The 12,121-nt window shown below is 30.7% G+C and overlaps 8 protein-coding genes across 8 annotated transcripts; 2 read left to right on the top strand and 6 right to left on the bottom strand.

Annotated features, from left to right (window-relative positions):
- Window positions 1-423: 423 nt before the first annotated feature.
- Window positions 424-1,194, top strand: OCA6 (protein-tyrosine-phosphatase; the record flags this gene model as incomplete). The annotated part of the gene is made up of 1 exon (XM_046080444.1): window positions 424-1,194. The coding sequence occupies one exon, from the start codon at window positions 424-426 to the stop codon at window positions 1,192-1,194; it is 771 nt and encodes a 256-aa protein (XP_045935766.1).
- Window positions 1,195-1,294: 100 nt separating this feature from the next.
- DDI1 (Ddi1p) lies at window positions 1,295-2,500 on the bottom strand (the record flags this gene model as incomplete). The annotated part of the gene is made up of 1 exon (XM_046080443.1): window positions 1,295-2,500. One exon carries the CDS (start codon window positions 2,498-2,500, stop codon window positions 1,295-1,297), a length of 1,206 nt encoding a protein of 401 aa, XP_045935765.1.
- Window positions 2,501-2,849: 349 nt separating this feature from the next.
- On the bottom strand, window positions 2,850-4,328 carry COX15 (Cox15p; the record flags this gene model as incomplete). The annotated part of the gene is made up of 1 exon (XM_046080442.1): window positions 2,850-4,328. The coding sequence occupies one exon, from the start codon at window positions 4,326-4,328 to the stop codon at window positions 2,850-2,852; it is 1,479 nt and encodes a 492-aa protein (XP_045935764.1).
- A 557-nt stretch (window positions 4,329-4,885) lies between these two features.
- Window positions 4,886-7,018, bottom strand: EMP65 (Emp65p; the record flags this gene model as incomplete). Its single annotated transcript, XM_046080441.1, has 1 exon — window positions 4,886-7,018. One exon carries the CDS (start codon window positions 7,016-7,018, stop codon window positions 4,886-4,888), a length of 2,133 nt encoding a protein of 710 aa, XP_045935763.1.
- A 466-nt stretch (window positions 7,019-7,484) lies between these two features.
- Window positions 7,485-8,162, top strand: RTR1 (RNA polymerase II subunit B1 CTD phosphatase RTR1; the record flags this gene model as incomplete). Its single annotated transcript, XM_046080440.1, has 1 exon — window positions 7,485-8,162. The coding sequence occupies one exon, from the start codon at window positions 7,485-7,487 to the stop codon at window positions 8,160-8,162; it is 678 nt and encodes a 225-aa protein (XP_045935762.1).
- A 230-nt stretch (window positions 8,163-8,392) lies between these two features.
- Window positions 8,393-9,499, bottom strand: RRG1 (Rrg1p; the record flags this gene model as incomplete). Its single annotated transcript, XM_046080439.1, has 1 exon — window positions 8,393-9,499. One exon carries the CDS (start codon window positions 9,497-9,499, stop codon window positions 8,393-8,395), a length of 1,107 nt encoding a protein of 368 aa, XP_045935761.1.
- A 388-nt stretch (window positions 9,500-9,887) lies between these two features.
- On the bottom strand, window positions 9,888-11,131 carry RPS13 (40S ribosomal protein uS15; the record flags this gene model as incomplete). The annotated part of the gene is made up of 2 exons (XM_046080438.1): window positions 9,888-10,322; window positions 11,111-11,131. 2 exons carry the CDS (start codon window positions 11,129-11,131, stop codon window positions 9,888-9,890), a joined length of 456 nt encoding a protein of 151 aa, XP_045935760.1.
- A 500-nt stretch (window positions 11,132-11,631) lies between these two features.
- AIM7 (Aim7p) lies at window positions 11,632-12,108 on the bottom strand (the record flags this gene model as incomplete). Its single annotated transcript, XM_046080437.1, has 1 exon — window positions 11,632-12,108. The coding sequence occupies one exon, from the start codon at window positions 12,106-12,108 to the stop codon at window positions 11,632-11,634; it is 477 nt and encodes a 158-aa protein (XP_045935759.1).
- Between the last annotated feature and the right edge of the window lie 13 nt (window positions 12,109-12,121).

Genomic DNA, 12,121 nt, shown 5'->3' with positions numbered 1-12,121 from the left:
CTCCTGATGTTAGGATGAGCTTTAATAGGATATTATTATTCATAATTTGAAATAAGATTGAGGTTTCAATATTAAAAAAAAAAAAAAGGGTAATAAAATGAACAAAAAATGACATTACATATTTACATTTTGTACGATGAGAAGCAATTTTCGTAAAATGGAATGTTCCGATAATGTATTTTGTCCGGTGTTTCGGTATTGCATTTTTCTTTTTTGAAAAAAAAAACATTTCCCAAATTTTATAATTCACGCAAGGAAAAAAAATAGTCTGGAAATCGACTTGTATAATAAGAGACCAATGCGTAACAGCAATAATAAACTTTTGCACAAAAAGGAAAAGAGAAAAGAAGAAAAAGGAAAAGAGAAAAAAAGAAAAAAGAAATCTACAAAGCTATATAAATATACACATTACAAATCAAACAAATGACAAATTCGTCATCATATGTCGTACCTTTGAAATATGCACAAGTTCAACCAAAACTCTATAGAGGATCATATCCAAAAGAACACAATTTACCCTTCTTAAAGGCATTAAAACTCAAGACAATAGTTTCCTTAATACCAGGTCCTTTAAGCGAAGAAAATGACCCGATAATATACAAATTTGTAAAAGATAATAATATTAATTGCGTTCATATACCTTGTAAAGGCGCAAAAGATAAGAAGAAGGACAAAAAGGACAAAAAAGTTAAAGAAAGGATAAAACAAACAAATGACACAGAATTTTCTAATATCCTAGGCAATAGCAAAGACGGTGCTATCGAAAGTAATGGCAACATAAATAAGACAGAAGCGGAAAAAAGCAAAAAGGAAGAAGATAATAAGAAAGCACTAAAGAAAGTGAAAAGAAGAGACAAATCAGTACCGTTAACAAATGAAGATATATACGATATACTTCAAGTGTTGTTAATAAAAAAGAATTACCCCATATATATACACTGTTCTAATGGTGAGCTCATAACTTCTATAGCCATTGCATGTTTAAGAAAAATGTCATATTGGAGTAGTGTTTCGATATTCAATGAGTTTTTGCAGTTTAGCGGGAATATAAATGTTCATGAAAGAAAATTTATAGAGGAATTTAATGCAAACGGGTTTGTCCCAAAGGACAAGAATCAAGAACATTACGTTGAATGGATCACTAGAAGAGAAGGGTGGGCCGGACCTAGACGGTTGAAATTTTATAGTGTATAAAGAAAAATTGCAGAAACAAACAGGGGGAAGGGGGGAAAAAAAAAAACAAACAAAGATAACAAAATAGATAAGTAAACACATATAAGTTTTATATTTCTATTTATTGGAATAATAGAGATGCTGCGTATTCAGCATTTCCATTTGTTGCTTTCAAAGCATCTATAACTTGCTGTCGTGAAAAGCCTAAAGCCACTAAGTTCTTGATTGTTTCTTCAGGAAAGGAATGTGTGTTGGTCGTCTCGGCAGTCTCGACATTTTTATCCGAAGCAAGAGAATCATTCCTATCAGCTGCAAGGACACTTGTTTCAATTTTTGGTCTTTTTACTTGTGGTGGGTTTTGGATTTTAGTGAATTGAGGCGCTTTCACTTGTTCCAAGGGGTTTGGATTTGAATTTTGCGCAAATAATCCAGTTTTCGGAATATCAGCTTCACCTAAAAACGGGGTTTCAATACCAGCAATCTTTAAAACATTTCTGCCCAAATCAATATTTGCCAAATGCCTTCTTAACATGTCCAATCCTAACAATAAATCCATATTGGTATCCAACACAGTAAATGCACATGAAACAAATTGACTTTCAATTTTAACCATTGCACTATGAATTTTGCCCAAAATTTCACCCTTACCAACACCTCTGGCCTCACCTTTAAATCTTTTATCAATCAACCTATCCAATTTAGTTTCTTTAGCCAACTTGGTAGAAATAATAGTGGTTTGTGCACCAGAGTCAATAAACGCTTTAACTGGATGACCATTGATTTCCAAATTAATAAATAACATGGTTACTGGTGTAAACACCTCCGGTGTGTATTCTAATGCATGAGCCATTTGTTCATCAATAATTCTTTGGTATGCAAATTCTTCTAATTTAGAGTTATCGCGTAAAATTGAGGCCAACGGTTGACCAGTCTTATTAGTAAGTTGAATGAACTTTAAAAATTCGTCAAACTTATATGGATCTAACAAAATTTCTTCTTTAAGTATAGCTGGTGTCTTTTCGTTCTTCTTTAAAGATATTCTTAATTTTTCGACAGGATCTAAATCTTTCCCCCTAATCAATAGCAGTGTTGTATCATTACTGTTTGGTTCTTCTGGGGATATTACTAATCCTAACTTTTCTAAAGTTTGGGATTCCTTGGAATTAATGTCAATAATTTCATCTTTAAAAACCAAATTTTCGGATTCGGGATCAAATTCAGCATCATACTGTAATAATGCAATTAGATCACTTAAAAGCATATCTTCAGTCACTTCGATTGGACCATAAGTTATATTATTAACTTCATTTGAAACAGTGATGGACATTTTTTGTATAAGAAGTAACTTAGTTTTCGTTTATTTTTGTATCTATGTATATGAATGTATATTTAATAGAACAAATAAAAAGGTTATAAAATTAGTTGCAAGAGGCAAAAATCCTTTGGAAGAATTATTTTTTTTTTGTCAAAAAAACGTGATATTTTTTGCTCAACATTTCTCAAATATTATAAGATAAAAAATAAAAATAAAACTTTGAAAAATCTCTATTTACAAAATTAGATAACTGTTTATACATAAAAGGATAACAATAAATAAACTATGAAATTAATATATATATGTATATATATATTTGTACATATATATCTTTTTTTTTTATTTTTTTCTTATTTTTTTCTTATTTGGCCAATTTGGAAACCTCATTCAAGATTTTCGAACCACGTGCTAGTTGTTGTTGTTGCTCCAATATTTGTTTCTTGTATAAATTACCAATCAATAATCTCATAGGGATTCTTGGTTGACGTAATTGAGAGGCACATAATAAACTGATAGTCAATAATGCTAAAGCACCAGCCTGGTGAGCAGAAGCCAAGGAAATTGGCACCATATACACTAAAGTGGAAATACCCAGGGCAAATTGTAAAGTTACAATACCCATCATGAGATGAATAGATCTATTGATATGACGAGGTATTATATGCTTGTTACGGCTGGCATACATGTGGAAACCGAAAACAGCAAAAAAAGTTGTTATAGCAAAAATCCTATGATTCAATTGGACAGTAGTTGGATTCTCCAATATATTTCTCCAGAATAAATCGCTTTTGTCTTCTTTTCTGGCATAAAACGGATCTAGCAATTCACGATTGCTTGGAAGCCAATCATCTCCCATACGTGGGAATGTATTGTACATTAGACCAGCATCTAAACCAGCAACCATACCACCAGTCATAGCAGTGATAAAGGTTAAAACAACCATACCCAAAGCCATTTTTCTCAATGGCTTCAAAGCAGGATTATCTAACTGCTTAAACAATTTCAAGGCATTTTCTGGGTTTTTAACCCACTTGGATTCTCTAATAATCTCCCAACCTGTCCATAACATACCCATATAAAGGATAAAAGCAGCACCCAAATGAGCGGTTAACCTATATTGTGAAACGGTTGGTTTAGATTTACGCTCATCCAATTGTTGTTGGTCTAGACCAGACTTGACCATCCACCAGCCAACAAATCCTTGTAATCCCAACAATCCACATAATCCCAGTAAACGACGATTAACGTGAGAAGATGTCTTCCTAGTTGCTGTAAAATAAATAGCGGGTAAAATGAAAATTAATCCAATACCACGGCCCCATAGCCTGTGGCCCCATTCCATAAAGAAAATAAATTTGAACTCATCTAAATCAATGTGGGAGTTTAGTTGTTTAAATTCTGGTGATTCCTTGTACTTAGTAAATTCTTCTTCCCACTGTTTTTGATTTAAAGGTGGAATAGCACCAGTAACTGGCTTCCATTCAGTAATGGAAAGTCCTGATTCAGTTAATCTTGTTAACCCACCTAAAATTACAATACCAAAAACTAGGCCACTAGTACCAACCAACCAATACCCAACATATTTATTGGAATTAATTAAAACTTTTTTAACTGGTGCGGTCGTACTTCCAGTAGTAGCGGTGGTGGTGGTGGTCGTGATAGATCTTTTGAATGCTTGAGAAAATTGGCGGATAGGAGAAAAAGGATTATTGATGTTAATCTTTCTAGTAATTGTCGAAACTAATGATGTAGGTTTGGCACATTTTACACTCTGTCTTTTTTGGGATAACCTGGAAAAGGTTTTCAGCCCTTGTTTTAAAGTCACAACATTTCTAAACATATTTTGTTTATAAAGGTAAGAAGTAACGTATATATGCGGGAGCTATAGTTGTATTGTTTGTTATATATATCTTTTTTTTTTTTCTCCTCTAAAGAATTGGATTTAAGGAACTGAGATATAATCAAAAAAAAAAGAAAAAAAGAAAAAAAGAAAAAAAGAAAAAAAAAAAAAGGAAATACAAAAAGAAATATAAAAAGAAATATAAAAATAAAAACAAAGGTCGTTTATATATGAAATAAAAGCAATGAATAAAAAATATACAACAAAATATGGTGGGTTTTTCTTAATATCGCTGATATTCAAATCGAAAAGGATAAAAGATATAAAAATAATAATCATGCGAGAGTCTCTCATATCACTGGAATTTGTTCCACACTATTAAAAATTAAATTTAAAATTCAAAAAAAGGCTTAGAAACCTCCGCAGACTTGTAAAAAAAGGTAGCCAGCGCTATTAACATACAACAAGTTCATATAAAAATTAAACTTAAAATTAAGACCGATATAATTGGCAATCTACCCTCAAATTGATCAAACATATAATCACACAATGGGAAATCACCATATCCTCTTAGATGACATTTTGTACCTTTCAACTTTCTCTAATGACTTAGAATCTTTTCTGTCCTTTCTTATTCTCAATTCGCTTACACTCGGGGGAATCACATTATCACCATACAAAACCTGGCGCATATTGTCATCTACAATACCTTGACCACCACTAAGTTCACCTGGAACATAATATAGAGATGTAGAATTAATAGTGCTATTATTACTTTTGCCAGCAGTGTTATTGTTCTTGTTCTTGTTCTTGTTCTTGGTCCCATTAGTCATGGTACCGGTATGTCCAGAATGATCAGATATCAACGTGCTTCTCTTAGAAACGTTATTACTGCCATTGATAATACTCTTCCCTATTTTATCTAACCCCCATTGTAAAAAAAATTTAAGTATTAAAACCAATACCCAAATACTTAAAATCCATGAGGCTCGTATATAAAACGGTACGTTCTCTAAAAGTTGTTTCAATTTAGGAAGCAGTAATACCAAGAAGGAGATAACTTGTGCTTGAATCGGAACACCCAATCTTATTTGTAGTTTAAAATTTGTATGGTCCAGGTAGTCTTGCACTAAAATTTTGGTAAAAACTTTATCATATAGAGATGGTCTAAATTTGTTAAATCGGCCAATATAACTATGTTTTACCCAATCAACTATAAATTCGCTACCAATGACCTTTATCATTGGACCACAAAGAGCACCTATGATAAAGCCACCACTATTTTTGATGTTGAAGGGAAAAAATTTTAAAATCCAAGATTGCGGTAATGGGGCTGAACCAAATGGAACAGTTGTTGTAGTTAAATTTCTAATTGTTATGATACTTAGCATTGTAATTAGTTGAAATCTCTCCACTATATCAGCCATGCTTAACTGAAATAATCCTTCTTTATCGAATTTCTTGAAAACGCTACTTTTAATTTCACTAAATTGCATCGACAACAGTAGTGTTCCTAAAGAATTAGAATATGAATTTACTGCAACATTTAGTGCCACAGTCTGGAAAGACAGTACAGTTGCGTGAATTATTAAGTACACGCATCTTATAATAAACAATAATATGAACAATTTTATAGAGGATGGTGGTGGACAGTTCTGAAGTATGTTCTTATTTAAATTACCGTTGGAAGGAATAATATTGGTAGCAGAAGCATTAGCAGTGGTGGTACCGTTTTCGCTAGAATTATTGGAACCATTTGTGCTATTGCCACCTGAGCCCGATAATAGCCCCAATGAAGTTGTTTTCTTGTACATGGCCAACAATAGGTCTTGTCCCATAGTGGACAACATCTTATCAGCCATCTCTAAAAACCCAAATAAAGCATATAACTTTATAGCATTTTGACCTTTAATCTTATGGTATGTTTTAGAAGGATCTAGAATATGTACTAAAGTGGTGGAAGCAATAATAATTTCTATAAGGATTAAGAAATCCATCTTGAAAAGGCCTAAAAATCGAATTAACTGACGAACCTCATCTTTCTGTTTTTTCTTTTTCATGTCACTTGTGTTATTATCAGGCATTGTATTTTTTAAACTTTTCATATGTTTTAAATTGGACCTTTTTTTATTTCTCTTGAGTAAAGACAAACAATTTTTCAGCTGTATCTTTATAAATTCAAATATTAGATAACCAAATCTAATTTGAATCATGGTGAAATAATATAAAAACATGTTAAAGCATGCCAATAACGAGAAACCCATTAATCTTTCCAAATGGAAAGGTAATATAACCACATTCAATAATTGTTCTAGTTCCGGATCGAGTGGTCTAGATGCAAGACCAAAATTTGCATTATTATTATTATTATTATTATTATTATTATTATTATTATTATTATTATTATTATGATCCTGTGAAGACGAAGTACAAGTTGTAAGTTTCGATGATTTGGTGTTCAACGCATTATTTATTTGAAGCTCAGTTTTCTGTGTATGTGGTTGTGTTGTTAGATCGGGAGTTATCACATCATTGGAAACGGCAGCAGCAATTGCCTGGTCCTCAACTTGTATGGTAGTACTAGTACTATTACTATATTTTCTAGGAATTGCCTCAGGATTTCCTAGTTGATCCAGTACAAAATCACGAATTTTACGACTAGTTTTTTTGGAAGATGTTTTCTGTTCCATCCTAAATTACTTTTTGAAGTATTTCAACCAGATGAAGAAGTCTATAAACTATAGTTGGAAAAAGGAAGTAGTAATGTTGCCTTGTATTTCTAATTATGTGTATATATTTCATCTTTACATAAATGGATGATATTATTCTGACTAGAACGATGTACAATATATTTATTAATTCATTTTAATTTTTTTTTTAATTTGTTATTTTTTAGACAAATCTTTAATTATTATCTGGTTTAAACACCCATGCATTTTAAAAACATTGAATATTTTCAACAAAAAGCAGAAAGCAAAAAAGGGAAGATAGAAAGCCTTTTCTAATTTAAAAGAAAAAAGGAAAAAAAAAAAAAAAAAAAAAAAAAAATACTAATAACGACCCTCTTATTCACAAATAAAGGCACAAATTGTCATTGGAAAATACTCAGAAAGTCGATTTAAGGATAAGTTATTTAAAGAAAAACTATTGAACTAGATGGTGTGCACATTTGAATTCGTCAAAAACAAAATTTTAGCTCCATATGAAACTCATAAGCAACTCAGTATAAGAGAAGCAGAAGCTTTAACACTAGACCTATTACTAATTTTGTCTACTGAGGATATAGATGATTATATCACTTTAAAAAAAATATATAAATTATTCGATAAGCAGTCATATTCTGAGTTAATAGCCGAACGCAATATAAATCATAAATGCGGCTATCCCCTATGCAGTGGCAAACCAAATAGAGAGAAAGACTTGTATGGGAAAACAAATAAAATTTTAGATAAATTGAAAAACCCATACGGGTATTTAACCAATTACTGCAGTAAGTCCCATTACCAATGCAGCCAGTTTTATAAGGCACAGTTACCAGAAGATGCTCTTTTTTCAAGACTAGGTGACCATATATTAGGACAGAACATTGTTTCTCTATCATCGCCAACCGACATAAAGTTATTAGAAGAACTTATTACCAGTGAAGAAGAAATGAGGTCTTTAGCTGATAACTTGTCAAATGTACATCTCGAGAACACAAATACTGGAGAGCTTATTGATATGATGAATAACTTTAAAATTGTGGAAAACGGCTCTCCTAAATTCTATGGTGATTTGGAAAAAGATGAAGAAGGGGAAGGTAGTGCTATAGAATTAACAAAGATACAACTATAACATCAGGATTTTCTGTATAATATTAAAAAAAAAAAAAAAAAAAAAAAAAAGCGTTTTAATAGATAATAAGGGTATGCTGATAGGAAAAATTCAGGACACATACATAACACGTTGAAACTACGCTATACAATATGGTAAATAAGTAATAGATATATATATATGTGTGTGTGTCTATGCCTGTGTGAGCTTCTGTATTCAAAGAAGCATGGCTAAAATACAAAGTGTATCTTTCAACACTTATTAGGTAAAAATAGATAATTTTTTAATACACTTTCTAGGTTTCTTTCCTTTGAATAGGGGTTCACCAGCGGTAAAGCTGTTTCCAGCATTTCATCGAATTTTTTTTTTCTTTTCTCGTACATTTTCATGGTTTCTTCTTGAAAATAGTTGAACTCAGTAGCAACGTTGTTTTCTTTATAGTTGATCAGCATATTTCTGTAACTTTCATATTTTTTGTTCAAATGCATGAAATTAGCCAAGATCGGCGTCATCCAGTCATTAAGTATCTCATCGTGAGTTTTATATTCCGGGTTTTTCCATGACATTTCATGTTCCTTTGCACCTAATATTTTCGAGCTTTCTTTAACAAACCATTGGTATGTATGCAACTTAGTATCGTGCTCATAATTTCCAAGCATGGATTCCCAATATGCTTCCATTACGGTCCATTTATTAACATCTGAAATCAAATAATCCCATTCATCTATCCATTTTTGTCCATTTTTCTTTACATTCACTATAAAATTGGTTAATTTAGGGCTTTGTCTTTTCTTTTTATTTAGCGGACTCATAACAAACCATATTTTTCCAAAATGTGTGGACGTATATCTTAAATAGGTTTTGGGCGGATTCCTGATTTTTCTTTCTATATTTTGCAATTTCGTTAAATAATGTTCATGCATAGCTAATGGCCATAATAATTTTTTGGTCAATATTTCATTTGAGCTGACTGGAGGAATTAATAGTTTACGGCGTTGGTCTTTCAAATATTCATTGTAAATTTGATTTTGCAATATGAATTTGGAATTATTAATATTGATATTGGCAGTTAAATCTTTTGATAAGTTAAATCTGTTTTCCCCAATGGATTTTGTTGTTTGTAAGTATAGATAACTTTTAAGTTCATCTAGTTTTCTACTTCGAATATTTGACTGTAAATTATGTAATTCAGTAAAGATTTTGTTGCCTTTTTTTTGTTTGATAATATTCCGTATTTTCACTTTTATCACCTTTTTTAGCTCATTTTGTAGACTGTTTGAAAATATATAGAGTTTGATATCCCTTATAAAGGTCCTGTATATGTGTATTGATGGCGATAGACTGAAATGTTCACTCATTTAACGAGACTGATTAATATTATTATTTTTTTTTTTATCGCAAGGAGTAAAAAGATCACACTTGTTTTATTCTACAAGATCTTCATCTACAGAAATAAAAATTATAAACTAAAAACTATAAATTAAAAAAAGAAAAAAAAAAAAAAAAAAAAAAAAAAGCTTCAACGTAAAAAAAAAAACTTCCAAATTACAATGGAAAATCAACTATCAAGACGTTATAAACATCAGGTATGAATCACATTTGAAGATTAGCATACAAGCAAAATATAAAATAAAAAAAAAAAATCAAGACAATTGCGCGTTAAAGAATTGTAATTTATCTGGGAAAAAAAAAGTTTTAATTAGTTATAAAAATATAAAAAGTTTATACAACAATCATTAAAACACTCTAGTTAACCAAAGCAGAAGCAGTAGCAGATTCATATTTCCAGTTTGGTGGCAAAACAGCAACAGTTCTGTAGTATCTAGCCAATCTGTGGATTCTGGATTCAATCAAAATTAATCTAAATTTAGCATCCTTATCTTTTCTGTTTCTTTCCAAATGCTTTCTGACAGAAACGGCCTTCTTAATCAAATAGTACAAATCTTCTGGAATTTCTGGGGCTAAACCATTAGATTTCAAGATTCTTAAAATCTTGTTACCAGTGATAATCTTGGCTTGAGTAACACCGTGAGCATCTCTCAACAAAACACCAATTTGAGATGGAGTCAAACCCTTTCTAGCATACTTGATGATTTGTTCAACAACAGCGTCAGAAGACAATTTGAACCAAGATGGAACATTTCTAGAGTATGGAATGGCAGAAGAGGACATACCCTTACCCTGTAGTAAAAAAAAAAATTTTTTTTATTTAAATGAAATTGGCATCATATATCAAAAAAAAGAAAGAAAAATCATTCAAATAAAAAAATAGATTAATGTTAGTAACAAAGTTTTAAATATATTCATAAAACCACCTAAACAGATTGTTCAAGCAGTTGTTATTAAAATATATTATCGGGAACTTTTCGAAGGGTGGGAAAAAGAGACAAATATTTCAATTATAATTTGTCCGTTTTAACCACACAAATCCAGAATCCTTATCAGTGAATGTTAAATAGGATTAAACTAGCTAGTAAAAGGTAATACTACTCAAAATAAACACACTAATAACTGCGCTTCAGCCGAAATCTTACCTTTTCATCAATTCTCTTTTAACTCAAGGTGATCGGTATCAATAAAAAAATAAATGTACTAATTGCCCAATTAAACGACCTTCAAAAAAAAAAACGTTGTACTTTGCTATACAAAGTATTTTTTTTTTCAGATTGGTTCAATTAAAGTGCAAATATAGTAGATATCTCATAGTCGCCTCTCTCTAAGTGTAATTTATTGTGGTATCACCCAGCTTTATTCCTTATTAAACTTTCCATATAACAGTATCTAACGACTACGTGCATATACTTTCTATCCAAAAGTTAATAGAACAGAAAAATATGAAACAGTCTTAGCATATCACTTGAAAAAGGATATAAGTTTAAAGGATACCGGAAATGTGACCCGATAATGATATTCATATGCAATGTAAAAAATTACTTTTCAATTGTATTTTTATTATTCTATAAACATACGGAACTGTGCATACGACCCATTTTGACTATCTAATTAATTTGATTCTTTGGTTTTTTTTTTTACTGGTTTCTCCTCTTTTTGAAAGAAAAATAAAAAATTAAAGAAAAATGTGTAGTTATTAGAGAAAAAAAAAGGAACAAATGAACAAATATACAAAAGAAAAAAAAAAAGATGCTTACAGTTAATTTGTCAAACCATTTGATTTTATGCAAGAAAAAAAAGAAAAAAAAAAACTTAGAAATAAAAAGCAAAAATAGAGTAAATAAATAGTATAAAAAGAAACGTTATTTTGTTCTTCTAAATAAAATTATGTGGTGTATGGGTTTGGGTGATTATTTAGTTACAAAATGTTTTTTTTCTTTTTTTTTGATTTTTTTTTTGATTTTACAAATTTTTAAATAAGGTACGGTTTTTTGTCACAAAGTGACTTGTTTGTTCATTCAAAAAAATCAGAAACCCTAAAAAATTAATAATAACATATCCACTAAAAGAAAATACATGAAATCACACATATAACATACTAGGCCTCAATAGCATTGATTAAATCTTCCACGTCCTCTTCATCCTCTAAACCACTGCTGACTTCAATGAACTTGTTAGGAGAACATTCACTTTTGACCATTTCTAGACAACCGGCGTATAACATTTTCCATTCGTTAGATACTACGGTAGAAGGTTTCCAATACAATAAAACCAAAGGAGTTAATTTTCTGCCATCTTTACTCGTCATTGGATAGGATAACAATATAAATCTGGGTGTATTATCTGGCAGTATTTCACGTAATTCATTTAAATTATTTAATCCTTCAGAATGAGCATCAGAAATATCATCCCAATCGTCATCATCGTTGTCTTTGCCGTCATCGATTACTATAGAATACGATGGTTTAGGCTCAATTTTAATTATTAGATGCTGTAACTTATCTGATCTTGAGGTAGATGTACGAAAAGTACGTATTTGCTGCTTTGTTTCTGTTGGGAAATTAAATAGTGACATATGTTTATATTTT

This window comes from Saccharomycodes ludwigii, chromosome II (assembly GCF_020623625.1).
Source record: "Saccharomycodes ludwigii strain NBRC 1722 chromosome II, whole genome shotgun sequence".
Taxonomy (NCBI): Eukaryota; Fungi; Ascomycota; class Saccharomycetes; order Saccharomycodales; family Saccharomycodaceae; genus Saccharomycodes; species Saccharomycodes ludwigii.
Note: the sequence above shows the minus strand (reverse complement) of the source record. Positions and strands in the feature narration are given on the sequence as shown.